General features: G+C 48.7%; 10 protein-coding genes and 1 non-coding gene across 12 annotated transcripts; 4 read left to right on the top strand and 7 right to left on the bottom strand.

Moving 5' to 3' along the window:
* The first annotated feature begins 8 nt into the window (after positions 1–8).
* On the top strand, positions 9–81 carry FOXG_22598. Its single transcript has one exon. It is a non-coding gene; the product is annotated as a tRNA-Cys (tRNA).
* A 200-nt stretch (positions 82–281) lies between these two features.
* On the bottom strand, positions 282–1,005 carry FOXG_16812 (uncharacterized protein; the record flags this gene model as incomplete). Its single annotated transcript, XM_018396821.1, has 2 exons — positions 282–734; positions 781–1,005. 2 exons carry the CDS (start codon positions 1,003–1,005, stop codon positions 282–284), a joined length of 678 nt encoding a protein of 225 aa, XP_018257601.1.
* A 989-nt stretch (positions 1,006–1,994) lies between these two features.
* On the bottom strand, positions 1,995–2,819 carry FOXG_16813 (uncharacterized protein; the record flags this gene model as incomplete). Its single annotated transcript, XM_018396822.1, has 3 exons — positions 1,995–2,556; positions 2,616–2,741; positions 2,788–2,819. 3 exons carry the CDS (start codon positions 2,817–2,819, stop codon positions 1,995–1,997), a joined length of 720 nt encoding a protein of 239 aa, XP_018257602.1.
* A 997-nt stretch (positions 2,820–3,816) lies between these two features.
* Positions 3,817–4,323, bottom strand: FOXG_16814 (uncharacterized protein; the record flags this gene model as incomplete). Its single annotated transcript, XM_018396823.1, has 1 exon — positions 3,817–4,323. One exon carries the CDS (start codon positions 4,321–4,323, stop codon positions 3,817–3,819), a length of 507 nt encoding a protein of 168 aa, XP_018257603.1.
* Positions 4,324–4,659: 336 nt separating this feature from the next.
* Positions 4,660–5,527, bottom strand: FOXG_16815 (uncharacterized protein; the record flags this gene model as incomplete). Its single annotated transcript, XM_018396824.1, has 2 exons — positions 4,660–5,416; positions 5,466–5,527. 2 exons carry the CDS (start codon positions 5,525–5,527, stop codon positions 4,660–4,662), a joined length of 819 nt encoding a protein of 272 aa, XP_018257604.1.
* Positions 5,528–6,063: 536 nt separating this feature from the next.
* FOXG_22599 (uncharacterized protein) lies at positions 6,064–6,462 on the bottom strand (the record flags this gene model as incomplete). Its single annotated transcript, XM_018403013.1, has 1 exon — positions 6,064–6,462. One exon carries the CDS (start codon positions 6,460–6,462, stop codon positions 6,064–6,066), a length of 399 nt encoding a protein of 132 aa, XP_018257605.1.
* A 70-nt stretch (positions 6,463–6,532) lies between these two features.
* Positions 6,533–7,472, top strand: FOXG_16816 (uncharacterized protein; the record flags this gene model as incomplete). Its single annotated transcript, XM_018396825.1, has 3 exons — positions 6,533–6,807; positions 6,856–7,186; positions 7,245–7,472. The coding sequence occupies 3 exons, from the start codon at positions 6,533–6,535 to the stop codon at positions 7,470–7,472; spliced, it is 834 nt and encodes a 277-aa protein (XP_018257606.1).
* A 1,572-nt stretch (positions 7,473–9,044) lies between these two features.
* Positions 9,045–9,695, top strand: FOXG_16817 (uncharacterized protein; the record flags this gene model as incomplete). The annotated part of the gene is made up of 1 exon (XM_018396826.1): positions 9,045–9,695. One exon carries the CDS (start codon positions 9,045–9,047, stop codon positions 9,693–9,695), a length of 651 nt encoding a protein of 216 aa, XP_018257607.1.
* A 637-nt stretch (positions 9,696–10,332) lies between these two features.
* On the top strand, positions 10,333–13,280 carry FOXG_16818 (uncharacterized protein). The gene is made up of 3 exons (XM_018396827.1): positions 10,333–10,513; positions 10,566–10,927; positions 10,975–13,280. The coding sequence occupies exons 1-3, from the start codon at positions 10,439–10,441 to the stop codon at positions 11,600–11,602; spliced, it is 1,065 nt and encodes a 354-aa protein (XP_018257608.1). The 5' UTR covers positions 10,333–10,438; the 3' UTR covers positions 11,603–13,280.
* Positions 10,499–13,318, bottom strand: FOXG_16819 (uncharacterized protein). Of its 2 annotated transcripts, XM_018396829.1 has the most exons (3): positions 12,120–13,273; positions 11,645–12,072; positions 10,505–11,585 (listed from the first exon to the last, which is right to left on the bottom strand). In XM_018396829.1, exons 1-2 carry the CDS (start codon positions 13,118–13,120, stop codon positions 11,706–11,708), a joined length of 1,368 nt encoding a protein of 455 aa, XP_018257610.1. In that variant the 5' UTR covers positions 13,121–13,273; the 3' UTR covers positions 10,505–11,585; positions 11,645–11,705. The 2 variants fall into 2 exon arrangements, with proteins under 2 accessions (XP_018257609.1, XP_018257610.1); XM_018396828.1 differs by having other exon boundaries at positions 10,499–12,072; positions 12,120–13,318.
* Positions 13,319–13,532: 214 nt separating this feature from the next.
* On the bottom strand, positions 13,533–14,747 carry FOXG_16820 (uncharacterized protein; the record flags this gene model as incomplete). Its single annotated transcript, XM_018396830.1, has 4 exons — positions 13,533–14,074; positions 14,138–14,277; positions 14,348–14,507; positions 14,675–14,747. The coding sequence occupies 4 exons, from the start codon at positions 14,745–14,747 to the stop codon at positions 13,533–13,535; spliced, it is 915 nt and encodes a 304-aa protein (XP_018257611.1).
* Between the last annotated feature and the right edge of the window lie 1,166 nt (positions 14,748–15,913).

Consider the following 15,913-nt stretch of genomic DNA (forward strand, 5'->3'; position numbering starts at 1 on the left):
ATTATCAAGGATCGATAGCTCAGTGGTACGAGCGAGGGATTGCAGATCCCTAGGTCGCGTGTTCGATCCACGCTCGGTCCTAAAAGTTTCTTTTTGAACACCACTTATTTTATATAACGACTTTATTTTTATGTATAATGACTATGCTTGCCATATCGAAATTTACAAACAAGTAAACATCCTCCTTTCCAAATTCCTGCCCTTACTTCTGTTTCAATGAAATCCATTCCGTCATGAAAAGATACTCCAAGCATACCACCAGCAGAGCTACACTCATACCATCACCAAAATACCTGTGGGGGATCAGGCCATTCCAAGTAACTAAAAAGCAGGTCCTTGATGAAGTCGGGACACTGTTCAGCCATGTCGTCATACCATTCTCTTGACTCTATTGCCTCCTTTTTTCCACGAACCGGGCACCTCATGAACTTTACGACCTGTTCCCGCAGTTCCTGTCGATGCTCTGGGGTTGAGTTATAGACCTGGGGGATCAAAGGGAGAACGTCTTCCAACTTCTGAGCGTGGGAAATGCCGATACGGAACTGCTCCGCTGCATATTGAGCAAGTGGTTCAATGTTGTACATATCACCCAGCGCGAACATGTAAATGTGGTCGACGAGAGTTGAATCCTTGGAGAATTCCATATGGTATGTTCCCATGTAAAGGAAATCAATCAGCCATTTTACATGGTCCACAGAAGATTCTGACAGATCGTACTCGTTTGTGGAAGATTCCTGCGAAATGTTAGCCACGTTCATCAGTTTTAAAAGGCAGACTAACCTTGAACAGCCCAGTGCATGCTATATGAAAGACCTTTGATTGACTGCAGACGACGACCTTGTGGACTGGGAATCGAGCGGCTCCGCAGATGAAGGCAAAGTCCGTGAACTCATGGTTCTGTCTGGCTCTGTAGACAAGAATTGGTAAGTTGTTCTGATAGATGGGAGTCAAAGGGGATTTATACTGCCAGAGGCCCTTTCGAAAGTTTCTACTTTCATAGTCCATTTTTAATGAAGTTTTGGTGACTTCTGGATATAATGTAGGTTTGTTTGACTGGCCAAGTTTGATTTCATGGAAGAATGAAGGAGAGAGTGATATTTATATCTGGATCAGTAGAACAGATTTTACAAACAGCATCATATTAGTGAAGTATATCTTTCGACTTTGTATACTCAAGAGCTTTATACTCAATCACATTTTGGCTTATGATTTTCTGTTTGGCCTATTTTGAGATGTATGTTACGTCGAGCATGTCAGACACTCTAACTCCTGGCCTAGATGAAACCCATAAGGAAAGAGACTTTTAAATCACTAAAGCTTATAAAATATGGCGCGCATATGATCCGCCCGTTCCTTCATGCATTACCAAGATCCTCTGAAAGTATATTTTACTACGCAAAGCATAAACCTCACTTTTTAGTAGGTGAAGAGAAATCCTTTAACCTTTGGGCGATTAAGCCTGGATCTTCGCGTTGCTTTTGTCTTCCGAGCTTCTTTTACAACTTGAAGCCACTATTGGTCCAGCTGGAGCAGTAGCCCGATGATCTACGAGCACCTGGCATCTGCGGCCTAATGTTTGCATCATCCAAGAAATCTTATAAACGGGAGCTGGTCAGTGAAGGAGAGCTTGAGACTTTCTTTGTACTTCAGTACCTACAGCCGTGAGTTCTCATATTCACATAGACTACTAGACAGGAAAAGGCTCTACGACTAATACCACCCGTCATGTGAAAGGGGTAACATCTCTATCTCTATGAGCAACAAGATGAAGCCCATGTTTATTTCGTTGCTTGGCATTCACAGGGATTCAGGAAATCGAGTTGAACCTTTGCATAAGCTATCGTGAGATTTCTTGAAGTTTTGTCCAAAATAAGGGTAGTCAAATATAGCTAAAGGATAAGAGCTTCATGATGCAAAGAAGTTTAGTATAACTTCTCTAGACTCAAAGTGCTAACAATTTTACCATTATGATTTATACCAACCCACTAAAACCCCTAGAGTCCAGCAACTCCGTTCTGATAAGGATTATATTGTCGATACGTAAGGTACGGGCTAGAATACCGTATTTCCTGGGAGATCTTCAATGAGCGAGTTCGTTGGTTGCAATCGCCACATCTTGACTCCAGAGGGGTACTCATGATAGACATCATCGCCTCCTTCAGGAAGTCCTGACTAGCGTCAGATATCTGGTCGATCAATCCCTTGGTGGCCTTCCTACATGTGCAAGTCAGCACTGTCTCCCTTGTGTGGGCGACGGCTGCATCGATAGCATCCCTGGAAACCGATATGGGCAGTTCGTGCAGGGCCGGAAGCGAATTGAGAAAATCTTCCAGTTCAACATGCTTATGTTTCAGTCGGCGGATATACAAATCGATGGCCTGCCTTATCAGGCCTTGGATGTCATACTTGTCTGCCAAGGCCAGCATCGACGCATGCATCGAAAGGGAAAGCTTGGATGCAACTCTAATCGGATTATCGTAGTCCCCGACGTAGAAGTAGTCGACCATCATCTCGACCAATTCCAGGGGGTACTCGCTCAAGTCATAAACTCCAGATCTGGCTTCATACAGAGGGGTCAGTATACTGTCACTGTAGTTTAATTTGTACTTACTTACCTTGAAATCACTGGTGCAGCGGCATTGAAAACCTTGGATTGTGCACAGATTATGATTTTGTGCACGGGGATCTTTTTACCTTTGCAGAGAAAGGCGAAGTCAGTGAACTGACCAGCTTTTTGGGCCCTGGGAGATGTTAGTTGAGCTAAAACAGAATGCGAGAGCAACTTACTTCTGCATGAGCTTCCGTTCCTCAATATTCATGATGATGATTGATAGTGGATTTTAGCACATGGGAGGGGTTGAGTTCCACGTCGCGGATGGAGGGGTAAAGAGATATATATAAGAGAGATGAGCAAGATTCTCAGATGGAAAACTGTTCGAAGTCGTCTTTGGCTGAGAACTTATAATTACCACACCAAAGTTAGACCATGTAATGGAAAAGCTAATCAGGGGAAAAGCTTCCGGCCACGTATCAACTCGCTCTATTGCGTTTTGACTTTCCTAGGAGACCCATTAGAGGAAACTCTGACCACGAATGCCGAAAGAATAGAGTGAAAGGCCATTTAGTTTCCATGTCACTCTAATTGATACGAAGGAGACATAAATAAGAACAGAGATGAATTTATAAGATTCGAGTTACTGACTCATTGCTAATGGTGTAAGCTCGCATTCATGCGAGAAGTGCAAATGTCACCTCTTGTTGAGTACCAGGTGTACCATACTTGAGACATCCCATCCAGATATTCGACGAGTTTCATCACTTTGCTCACTACTAATCGTGGAAAAGCCTCTAGGAAATGAGGCAGCGGCGTTTATTGGGGTGTTCAACTTTTTTGGAACAAGCATGGCTGTAGATGCTTGGCATTTAGCTCATCCTCTACCATCTACGGTAACCCGTATCTTTCCCAATAGAGACATTCTCATCCTCACCAAACTCGTAGTCCAATAGCTTACTCCACGAACGGAGGCTCAGCCCTGCTCTGGCGCCCCCTTTTCCACATTTTTGGCATCGACATTGGAGGATTTCGATCGGAACGGTACCTCGTGAGTCGCAAGAGAAGTTATCACAAATCCCCATCCGCGAGAATCTGAGAGAGAGACTCAGATGGTCTCTCGCAAACTCTGGACATTCGTACAAGAACTCATCAAGGATCGTTGCCAGCTCAGTTGCAGCCAGCACGGTCCCCATATTGTCTCTAGCAAAGACTAGTGCCCCAACTCGAAGGGTCTTGGATGTCTCCCTAGGGAGGTTGTAAACTTACGAGATCGAACTGGCGAAATCGTGATAGTTGCAGCTTTCGTCCAAGCATTCCAGGTACTTCTTACTCGCAAGCTCTTGTAGGCCGCCAATGCCGTACTTGTCTGCTAAGGTGAACATGGTTGCATGAGTCAACAGGTCAGCGTCATCTGGAACCGCATAGGTTCCAGTGTAGAGGTATTCTACCATCCCATTCACTACATCAAGGGGATAATCGTTCATGTCATATATCCCGGAAGAAGCTTCCTGGACCTTGTCAGCGGGCATGAAGGTGTACTTGGCGGCGAGCGGTACCTTGAACTCCCCAGTGCATGCTCTCTGAAAGACCGTGGACTGGCCGCAGATGATGATCTTGTGAACGTTGATTGTTTGCCCTTCGCAGACGAAGGCGAGTCGGTGAACTCGCCACTTTCGCGCGCTCTGTCCGAGGTCAGCAGGTCCTAGAGGGCAGGGGACATGAGAAATATCGTACTTCTGCATACGGAGTCTGTCTTGAAGAGGAATCATATTCAAGTAGAAGGAAGATACTGCTGTGAGTGATTGTTACGAGATGCAAAGGGACCTGCCAACTTGGCGCGCACAGAAGTGGTTTATATGCTACTTCCGCCCTTCCCATGCAAATAAAAAGAGGTGGCCGGGTAATATGCAAGCCTCAGTCCCCTGGAAGTCCCTCCTCCAATAGTTTAAATTCCCAGGCCTTCTGTTCAACTATCTACGCCACCAATGTTGGTAGGCCTCCGAGCCATGAACAAGGCGCCTCAACCGAGCTAGACCCTCAGGCTGGCTTGAAGATGGTCGGCCTCCCATTTTCAACAATGGATTACATGCGCCAGCAACAAATAATCATGCATCTTCCTCCGTTTCCACGACCTGGCTCAACAGTTCCCGCATCGGACCACCGTGATGCCACATAAAGTTCTGAAACACCTCCTCACCCCTGAAGAGCTCTGCTTGACAGATGATGTAATCCGCCACAATCTGTCGCAACCTCATGGGGACGAATTTTCCGGAAGTCAAGACGAGCAGCTCCATGACAGCATTCCACGAATCTCCCCAAGGTATCGTCGCCTCGAGGGCGAGGAATAGCTTGCCCAACGATATCTCCATCAACTTATCCATGCAGTAGCGATCTGCGAAGGCGCAAACTCGCGCATGATGCAGCAACGTATCTGCACTGATGTCTCCCACGTCGGCTGGTCGAGGCACGGGCGCGTGTTTCTCGACAAAGTCTTGCCAAAGGCCATGAACCTGGTGTGCATTGGCATTGGTAGGCCCCGAGATTCGTGGGTACAGTCGAACGTAGTGCGCCCAAGACTTGCCCCAGCGGCCCAGTTCTTCATCGCCTGGATCTGTCTCCTCCTCTTCTTCATCTTCATGTATGGGTTTCGCGTAGTTGCCGCTGTACGCAAACTCCCAAAAGCTCAGGAAGGTGGCTTCGTCGAGGTCGGGCCATTTGACGCGTTGTTCCGAGGCTTCCTTGAAAGGTCCATTGACGAGGACGTTCAAGACGGGTGACTGCTTCGCGACGAGGGCGGAATGAATAGTGAACTCGGTTTCTTCGGGGCCGACGATGAATTTGAAAACATTGGATATCGCGACACTACGTGTTTGTCAGCTTGGGGTTCGGGCGAAGATTACGTGAAGCTTACCTCCTTGTTGACTCCTGTTTCTCGAAGTCGTTTGGGGCCCTGCATTTCACATTCTGGTCCATCTTGTGTTCTGTGGACATCCTCTTGGTCGCGGCTGTGGCAGAAAGCAAACGAAGGAGTTGAGATGGAGTGAGCGGTAGGTGATCAAGATGAATGCGAGTAGAGCACAAGCTGCAACTGGTGAAGTCTACGATGGCAATATATGATGATGTAATAAGCTTTCACGGCGTGACTCAAGAAGCCTAAAATAAAAGTTTAGGAGATAAAGTTTCAAGAATCAAATTTTGCTGACAGTACCTCTTCTTACTGGCTTACCAGCACTTCCCATAAAGTATAGAGTTTTAATAGCAGTGAAGTAATCTCTCATCCGTATCGGTTTTCCTACTTCCAATAACATGGAAAGGGTCTTACTGTTGTTTTCCCAAGGAGAATATGTTGATAAGAGGGAAAGAATAAGAGGGGTGGAGTGTTCATACGTATGGCTAGATACACACTGCACCGCCACAAAGAAGGAACCCGCCCTGGCTGTTCTTATTGTTCAGGAGGATGGAAAGGCGTTCGGAATTCAAAATAGTGTTGAAAATACCTTTACAAAGTGTCAAGCATTGTTCGTGACACTGCGAACACGGTGGATAATACGAATACCTTGGCTAAGTCGTCGACTTGGTAACTTGGGTCTGTCCACGATATCTTCATCATCAACACTCCATATATCACTCTGGATATATTCTTGACTGAGCCAGTCACCAAGCTCCGAGCGAGTCTTCAGCGGCAATCCGCAGACGCTCGGTCTTGGGATAATTCTCCCCTCACGTAGGAACCGCCTGGTCTTATTGCAGTGGCAGCTGGTCTCTTGTTCTGCCACTGTACTGCCAGTGCCAGCCTTCGCAAGTCCAAGTTGACACTGGCAGATTTCTTCTAATCTTAACAGCTCTTTCCTGCTCTCGTCTCTTCTCATCTCTTCTTCCCTCATCCACTCTCCTCCACTTCCATTCATCTTGTCCTTTATCTCTATACCCAGCTCTCGCAACACTTCTTCACTATATCACTTTAACAGTAATATCAGCATGTCGCACACAGAGAAGAAGTCACTCCACGCCTTGAGCGTGGAAAATCCCGATTTCCAGGCCTACCCATTGTTTTGGACCCCTCACCATCTTGAGCTAGTGGGCTGCCGATTTCTCGAGGTAGAAGCGACCAGCGACCTGCAGGGACGTCATGTCCAGCAGGATGGTAGATTAACATATTATGCTACCCGACTTGCGACATCCCCGGTCGAGAACCTGAAATCACATTACGTACGCTCATTGTTTCGCGGAACCGGGCTTTTGGAATTTGTCTGGTATGTCACATATACTTCGACAGCGTAACTTTGACTAACCTTTGATAGGGTCTCGACGGCCTTCCATTATGCTGGCCGTCTAGTTCACGTCCCAGTTTGCAATGCGTTTCGCATTGCAGGCCATATCCAGGTTCCTCATCCGGAACCGGTTATCGGTTACTACTCGTACAAGGCAGACGAGGACCGTCATGTGAAGTTCACGCCCCGGGCTGGCCCCCTGGGTACCTGGAACCTCCCGATCCAACGCCTCTACGGGCGTAGACTCGCGAGAGTCACCCCACAAGACTGGACCCTGGACCCCTACATCATCTGCGTACTCCTAAGCCTTGCGCAGGTCCAGTCGCGTTCGGACAACACGCAGCAGCCCCGTCTGTACCTGGTATGTTGTCAACTCCTCCCCGGTTGATCGATACTCTTGCTAACACAATATCTTGCAGGTCCGCCTCCTTGTAACACACAGAGATGACCACCAAAATTCCTATGTCTACAAAGTAGACTTCCCCTCCCAGTTCTTGGAGTGCCTCAAGTCTCCTACACGCCCCATGACCGATGTTGTGTTCCCCTCCATCAAGGTGGGCAAGGTGGCTTTTGAGCCTTATGAGACCTTTGGTGGCCGAGCCGTTGAAGCCCTCATCGGCCCCCAGTACCAGTCATCGACAGCCTAGAGGTATCTCAATATTGGGCTCCCTGGGCATGTATCCGGAGCAGATCGATCGGTCTGAGCTGCATTCTACCATGATGATAATGGTAAGTCCATCCTCAACTATTCGTGTGTACCTGCCTCAATCATCAACAGGACGATTAGTGCTTCGATCGTCGGATGTGGGAAGTTCTTTAGGAGTGTTAAGGGTCACATTTGTATCATCACATTTTGGAGTTCTTGGAATGCTCAGCATGGAGAAGGAGTGTATGGGATCTGTGGCTAATACTTTGGACGACGCTCAGGCATGCGTAACAACCGCAGGGGCAGCATCTGAGCCAGAAGTAAATATGCATTCACATACCAATAGACTTCGTCAATGTCAAGCAGAAAGGCAATCTGTGTATCGTTCTTAATTTCAGGTGGCATTTTAGCCATCAGCAAATGAAACTTCGACCGCTCGTAGAAGAGACATCCACCGAACATACATGTTCTTGAAACCGTCTGAGTTGATTCGACCATCAGCAATAGTGATTTAATTTTGGTCCGTTTTGGTGACCGCGCATCTTGTCCAGCCATGGACACCCAGCCTCGACCCTTTTCGGGAGAGAATCTCAGTCGAGACCTGTGACAAGAATAAAATGATCAAAGTATTCTGCAGGACATACCAAATCGTGACACGGGCCTCTTATATGACCTACCCTTAACCTATAACCTCAGTTCAGGCCAGTTGAGTGGATATAAATCGTTGAAGGGACAACAACCTCTAGGTTAATGGGAGAACCACCTTGTGCCATAATGGGCAAAATGAGAGGTTATGCACACAATCGGCTTGTTGTTCGGTGTGTCACCTCCGAACAACAAGGTTTCTTCAACGATGCTCTTCTCCTGGTTTTCCTACTCCGTTGAGCCTTTGTTCCCTAGTTTACTAAGACTGCCGAACAAAAGCCCGATCAACTCAGTGGCCCCAGACCTTAAATAGTGATGCATTGACGAGTATCCATATCATTCAAATCGCCGTATTGACCTTTCAACCGTAATGGTGCAACTTCAAGCTATCGTCACTAAGCTTCAAATCCCTTTCGCGGGCAAAGATTATGAACAGGTCTACATTCTGGTAACCATCATCATGGAACAAGATTAGGAAGAAGCCAAGCATCGAGCGATGCAAGGTCGTCTACACAGCCTCAGAATTCGGCTCATTGATCTTGCAAATAACTTGGCCAATCTTACAACAGAACAGCTGGGCATTCATTGCGGTGCCATCGTTGAAGACCTGCGCAGCTTCTCTTATGATTGCATGGTAGAAGGCAGGGACAGACTCGATGAGCCCAGTTTCAATGGCGAGTTGGGGAAATCGGGGAACTAATGGACTTTTCTGTTGACGAGGAGCTCAAAAATATTGAACGAGACGAGCATCATAAGCCTAGGATGACCAGAGAAAAGCGCAGGGCCATGTTGATGGATCTCCGAATCGATTCCTTTTACTGAATTGTGCTTCGTCCCGTACGATACTTATGACTTTTGCATGAACCTCGGAAAGAATCTCAAAGACCTCGTTGTTGATGAGCTTAGGCATCGTGCTCACAACCACGCTATGGCTCGCCTTCAGTCTGCCAAGGAAGAGCAAGGTGTCAGCGAGCGACCTCTTCCCCAAAGACATCTACTTGAAGAGTCTATCACTAACAATGTGCTTGAGCAGGAATCTAGGGAGCTGGCAATCCGCTATAACGTTTACAGATGTCACTGGGCGGCGAACCAAATCGATGAATATCAAAGGTATCTCCAGTTGCCAGTCACAGACGATGTGGCGTCGGCAGCCGTAAAGGAGTATGACGACTGTGTAGAATTGCAGTCACCGTGTCCGCCAGGGATGAGCTTGATTGTCCTGGCTCGTGCAGGAGATTGGTGGTTCGCTCAACCAGTGAACCCTTCTGCCAAGAAACCTCGTTCTCGCGGGCCAATGCCTAACCTCGAGGTTATAACTATCACTCGCAACCAGCTACGAGATGATCATGAGTTTGTGGGAGATGCTTTCAAAAAGGAGATTGCTGAGGTTCAACCGTCTCTCAAGAAGTTGGACATCGACTTTGAAAAGACTATTGGTTCTCAGTTTGGGATTGTCGTTGCATGGAGGTTCGTTGGAGGGGATGTCTGGATGGACCGTTATGGTCATATTGTTCCGAAGAATGTCATTGACGAGTCAGCCATTCACATCGGTCGATCATGGAGTTCCACCAGAGAGTAAGTGAGAAGGCATCCTTTCAAATTACCCTCATTGCTTTAGAGATGAGTCCAGGCCAGTGCATGGGCTATGGCTTAGAATGAGCTAGTCACTTTCATGGGGATAGACTCAAGTGAGTAGATAGTGGAATGTGTTGTTGAATTGAACCTAGTCTGTTATTATAGAATTGAGGGGATTCTTTGTTGATTGCATTGTTGACTGGCGTTTATGGGAATCTCGAGCCGATGCCAAGATGGGGTGACTACACTGAAGACTGAGGGCGTCTCAATGGCGACTCTACCTGAAGCCGCATATGTACTACTGCAGCGTCTACTAGACCCTTTACGTGTTCTTGAGCATTTTTAAAAATAAAACGGAGAAAAGGCTGCATATTGCCTCATCGTCGTTTGGCTTGGGGAGGTCATGAGTGTTGATACATGGGAGCGCAGACGAAGATTGCGATGTCCATATTACTGCTCGTCATGGGGCATTTTAGCCACTACCAAAATCAGGTCATGATCCTCACCAAAACATTCGCATGAAACCTCCCGCGGGCGAATTCCTATTCCTGCTTAAAAACCCTTTAACAAGTGGACCGCATCCGCTTCTCCCCGGTCCCTAGCGCCAGAACCCTTGAAACACAAACTGATGATACCGTAGCACGCACCATGCCATGCAAGCTGGGGCCAAGCAAAGAGGGGTGAACAGCTTCTTTCTCTCCGCCAAGGTTCCTCGTCTTCCACTCTGTTGTTGTCAAGAAACACAAGATGAGCGCTGCAGCAGACGTTACACAGGGCGAGAGTGTCCCTTCGCAGGACATGCTGGCCCCGACGCACTGGGAGGTACGATACATGAGCATTACACGGACAATGACTTGTTAATTAACTCAATTAGAACACTGAAGCTACCGATAACTCAGATTCCGACTCTGCGCTAGGCGACGACGCTGCTAGTTCTACCGCCAGTATCAACTCCAGCATTCTCGAGTACCGAACCATCAACGGGCGGACATACCACGCCGAGCGAGGCGATGCCCAGTACTGGGCGTCCAACGACAACCAGGCCTCTGAGGCTCTGGACATTATCCATCATACTTCCACGTTGATCATGGACGGCAAGCTCTTCCTCGCTCCCGTCAAAGAGCCCAGTAAAGTCCTCGACATCGGAACCGGCACTGGGATTTGGACCATGGACTTTGGCGATGAGTTCCCTGAGGCGGAGGTCATCGGTACAGACATCTCGCCCATCCAGCCAACGTGAGTCTCCAGCTCCAACTACAGCAGCATGACCTAACAGCCTCTAGCTGGGTTCCCCCGAACGTCAAGTTCGAGATCGAAGACTTCACCCTCGACTGGACGTTCTCTCCCAACTCCGCCGACTTCGTCCACCTCCGTTTCCTCTACGGCAGCGTGCCCGACTGGTACGCCTTGTACGAGCGCGCGTACCAAGTAACCAAGCCCGGCGGCTGGATCGAATCCCATGAAGGTGACCCCATGGGCCGCAGCGACGACGACAGTCTCAAACCTGGTAGCGCCATTGCAGAATGGGGCAAGTTCTTCCACGAAGGCGGCAAGAAGCTCGGTCGCGAGTTCACCCCTCTACCAGATAATCTGCAGGAGAAGGGTCTCAAGGCCGCTGGTTTCGTGGACATCCAGTCCAAGACGATCAAGGTTCCTGTTGGCGATTGGCCGCAAGATGAGCGACTCAAGGAGATTGGAAGGTTCACAACAATGAGCATTCTATCCGATGTAGAGGGACACATCTCGTTCATGGCTACGCTTCTTGAGGGATGGACTCAGGAACAGGTCCATCTGTACTGTGCCCAGCTGAGGAGGGAGTTGAAGTCCAAGAAGCCGGCGCACGCTTACTACTTGCAACGTATTGTTTGGGGACGCAAGCCAGTCGAGGGTGAGACTACAGCGACAGAGTAGTTGGTCAATGATGTTCATTAGACGTAAGTAGCGTAACAATACTTTTCCCCGGTCCAGCCGTTCATGTATCCAATTTGTTTGTACCCGAAACCTTGTGCGCCATTCAGATCTTGACTTCTTCCGTCGGTTCGACGTCGTACTCAATCTCGGTTCGGATGACGTATTTCGCTCCCTTTCGCACACCGGTGCCTTCATGCAATGTCGCGTTGATCTCACCATGAGGGAAGATAGCCGCGCCGCCCATTACTGGACGAACAGGGTATGCATTCAGGATTCCTTCTCGCGCAGCCGGGAGGAAGTATGTGGTTTCGCCGCCCTCGAAGTCTTGATTGAGGTAGATCAGGAACGTGAACAGCGAGCTCTGCTTCTTCTCGGCCGGCGAGTCGTCATATACGTATTTATCTTCCTTCGTAATGCCGCTCGGGGGCCACGCGCCGTCGATGTGTGCTCGATACTCTGCTCCTGGGACACTGTGATCGTTAGTGGTGGGGTTGGCATCAGAGGCCTGGGAACCTACTAGCGATACACTCGGAAGCGGCGGTTGATGCCACGAGCCAAGCGCCCGTTCATTGACACGGGCACGAAAGGTTGAATGCGCGACCATAGCGTGTCGTGAAAGGTCTTATCGATAACCCAGTAAAAGTTGTGCGCTAGAATGCTGATGTCGCCATCTTCCCGAAGCGGTGCATCAGGTACGAAATTGACGTATTCGCCTGCGGCTATAATAGCTTTGCACTCTTCGGGGTAGAGAACATTCGTGGCTACGCTGAGACCCTGGACGACAGGATGTGGTCGATGTGTCGTCGGCGGCGGCGTTGTCGACAGAGGAACAGCCTCGGGTGTCGAAGCGTAAAGGATGGCGTCGTGATGGTTCGGCGGCTTGCGCTCGGGGCCGGGTGTTGTCTCGATGATGCGAATGTTCTTCTTGAGAGACTCGGGCGCCGAAGCAACGAGACTGCCATCGAGGACCGAGGCATAGACTTGCTCGGTTGGAGTATCGGGACGAAGATCCCAAATCTCCTGGAGTGCAATTGATGAAGGCTGGATGATCGCATTTGGGTTTCGGTCTTCATGGCCGCAAACTCGAAGCACCGCATCAATCACCTTGATGAGTGTCTCTTCCCTCTCTGAGCGCTTGACAAGCCCTTGCTGATCGGGAATCGTCGACAGACCACTGATGACATCAAGATCTCGAACCCATCGACAAAGAGCACCGAGCTTGGGCTGCTCGCCACGAATCTTCATCTCTGCAAGCAGAATTCGGGCTTCGGTATATTTCCGATCGGCAAGAGCAGCAGTGACCTGCGCCGTGAGGTTCGCGCCAGCAGCATTATTGACACCAGTTGTGCAAGCTTGTCTGAAGTCGTAGACAGCAACTCTCAAGTCTTTGCACAGCTTTGACTTGATCAAGCCAGGAGTACTGGGCGAGCGAATTGAGTGTGTCGATGGTAATCTCGAGCTCTTCTTCGGACACAACGGTATGGAGGTTCTTGGGCTCAAAGTGCGTGGTCGTGCCATCGGGGAGGCAGGCGTCGGGATCGAAGGCGAAGTCGGTCTCTCGCAATCTTACTGAGGGTGTTTCGGATTGGGCTTGAGCTTCGCTGCTTGCTTGCGCTTCCTTGGACTTTGGCTTGGCCATGATGGTTCGATAATGGATAGGAAGAGTTGGTGGGGATGGAAATTTACGTGGGGGAATTGACGACGAGAAGGGACCAATTGGAGTGGCAAAAACGGTCTGTGATGGCAGAACCATGAAATGCGGGAATGTGATCCACCACGACGATACAGGGTAGCCATGAGCATTTGACAGATTGGGATTCATTACCGGATTGTTTCTCAAACTGGTAGGGAAAGTCGGGGTGACTCTATAGACTAGCTCAGCAACCCGCGTTGGTTTCCTGCTTGATCTATCGGCTGTCAAGCGCGCTGCCTACTCATCACCAACTTCCGTTTCCACTCTCTTCAAGTCTAAGTCCAAGAGCTTGATGTACTCTACTCGGTCCACATAATCATCGCTGCAACGTTCACCGCTGCCCGGATAGGTCCATCCGCGCCTACCACCAAAATCTCCGATGCAGTACCCAACATCATCATCATACTCCAGGTCGTAAACCCTCCCATAAGCTGATATAGCTTTTTCAGAGCCCTTTTCATCCTCGTCATCGAGGTTGTTGCCCACAGCTGTCCAACTGACTTCCTTGTGATCTGCGTACTCAAAACGGACAAGGACCTTGATCTCCTGGAAGATGTTGAAGCCGAACCACATATGGAGATCTTCGTCCCAACTGTCGGGATTATTCTTTTCGTACAAATGACCATACTCCTTAAAGGGAAGGAACTCATCCAAAGCCTCAATGAATGCATGGATGGCATCGTTACAACCCCGCTCACGCATATCATTGTACTTGCCGCCGCAGTCGTGATAGATAGGACCGTAGCCGCGAGTCTTTTGAACCAAAAGTGTGCCCTTGCCTATCAGATAGAGCTGGGGTGCTCTTACCCATCAGGAGGCACGCCCTCAATCCATGTTGCTACCAGGCCACGAGCAGAGTTCGGCTTTGAGTTCTTCCAGGGTCTCAGGGAGGTCAACAATCCAACTTAAATCAAACTCAATAGCAAGTGTGCACACCGGAATGTTAGAAGAGGATAGGGGATCAAAGAATGGGAGGCCGGTACTGCAATGTTAAGGACTTCCAGTCTGTTGTTCTGATACAGAATATGTCTCGCCGAGGGAAAACCATATACCCCTGTTCTTCGTGGGGGTTTCGACTTGTGAGGATCGCAGGACAGCCAAGATAGCCCTGGCGGTAGTCAGGAAGTCGAAGCCACATGGAATATATCTCTTCGGTGATGACTTCGCGAGACAGCTTGCAAGCTCCCCGGAGGCCGCCATCCCACATATAGGCTGATCGGTTGTTGTTAGGGATTCCTCATCGCCGTTAGGGCCCTGCTTGTTGTCGAGGGCTCGTAAAGTAAGTCGATCTCTTCCCCCAGTCTTGACCGTGTCAACGTTGACGTAGTGCAACCCGGCCTACTCATAAGATTCATATCCGGGGATAGCAGAAATAATACATGCTGCTTTCCATATCTGGAGCTGAATCTCGGTTGGGAGGCGTGGGAACGGGTGGAAGTTAGGTGAAGACATCTTGTGAACTGATGTGATTTGCGATGAAGGCTTGTGATGGAGAAGGGTTTAGAAGAAGAGTGAAGAGTGAGGAGTGATGGATGAAGAAAAGGAAAGGATGTGTGGTGGGAGTCATTCGCCGTATAAACAAATGCACGTGGTTGTTATCTGTTTGCATTTCGCAGTGGCAGTAACAGTGAGTGTGACAGTGGCACAAGGTTTGTCTACCTGAATCGAGTCAAGCCAATCATATGCGAGAACTGTTTATGAGTACAGTTAAGCTCAAGGACTTGGCCATGGACAAGATTTCACTGGCAGTGTAGTCCGCGGAGAGCCAATGACTCTTGCAGTCACCACTTACGGAGCCAGCCACTGCTCAAAATATGAGACACTTTTTCCTGAAGTCATTTTAACGGCAGATGGTTGGGACTCTAAAGTCCCGGTGGCTCAGACATAATGATGTAGCTTTATCAGCGACTATCAAGAGACCTTTCACCAGGCTGTGGACTTAAGTAAATTGGGGAATTGACAGCAATTTCAGGTTGTTCATGAGTGGTTTATATCAAATTATCAAGTTGTTTGAGGACATCCCACTATAAGAAGATATAGTTCTCACTTTTCTTTTACTATGAAGTACAAATCGTGATTCGTGAATTCTAGACTTCACCCCTTGATTTCCTTTTGTCTTCTTTGTACGCGCTGTCTCATTCTTTCTTCGCCAACAAATGAGTTACTAAGTCTCCTTATCCGACATGCTTCGTTGTTCGTGCTACAGGGAGAAAATATCATGACATAGGACCTGTTGAAGTCCTCGATGTTCGGACCACATCCCTGCCAACTCTCACCCATTCGGCGATTCAGATATTCCATGAATCTCTCCGTTGTGATGGACTCTTCTAGTCATGCACCTGATCCATTCTCGAATCCTCAGCAGGTCACTGGCCGCGACGAATAAGAATCTTGATATAGTTATCTGGTACGAAGCCGTCGAACATATATGTCATTGCGAGATTCTCGTCGTCAAAAACAGAAACATCGAAAAGCCACCAAAGATGGTGGACAAAGTCAAGCATAGCTGATGTTTCTTTTAGTGAGCCCGGGTACTCTTTATCGGGGCGAGGGTCCAAATAAACTGTCACATAAGCATGGTCGCAATCGTGGAATACTGCAATCTCATTAAACGTGCC

This window comes from Fusarium oxysporum, chromosome 13 (genome assembly GCF_000149955.1).
Source record: "Fusarium oxysporum f. sp. lycopersici 4287 chromosome 13, whole genome shotgun sequence".
Taxonomy (NCBI): Eukaryota; Fungi; Ascomycota; class Sordariomycetes; order Hypocreales; family Nectriaceae; genus Fusarium; species Fusarium oxysporum.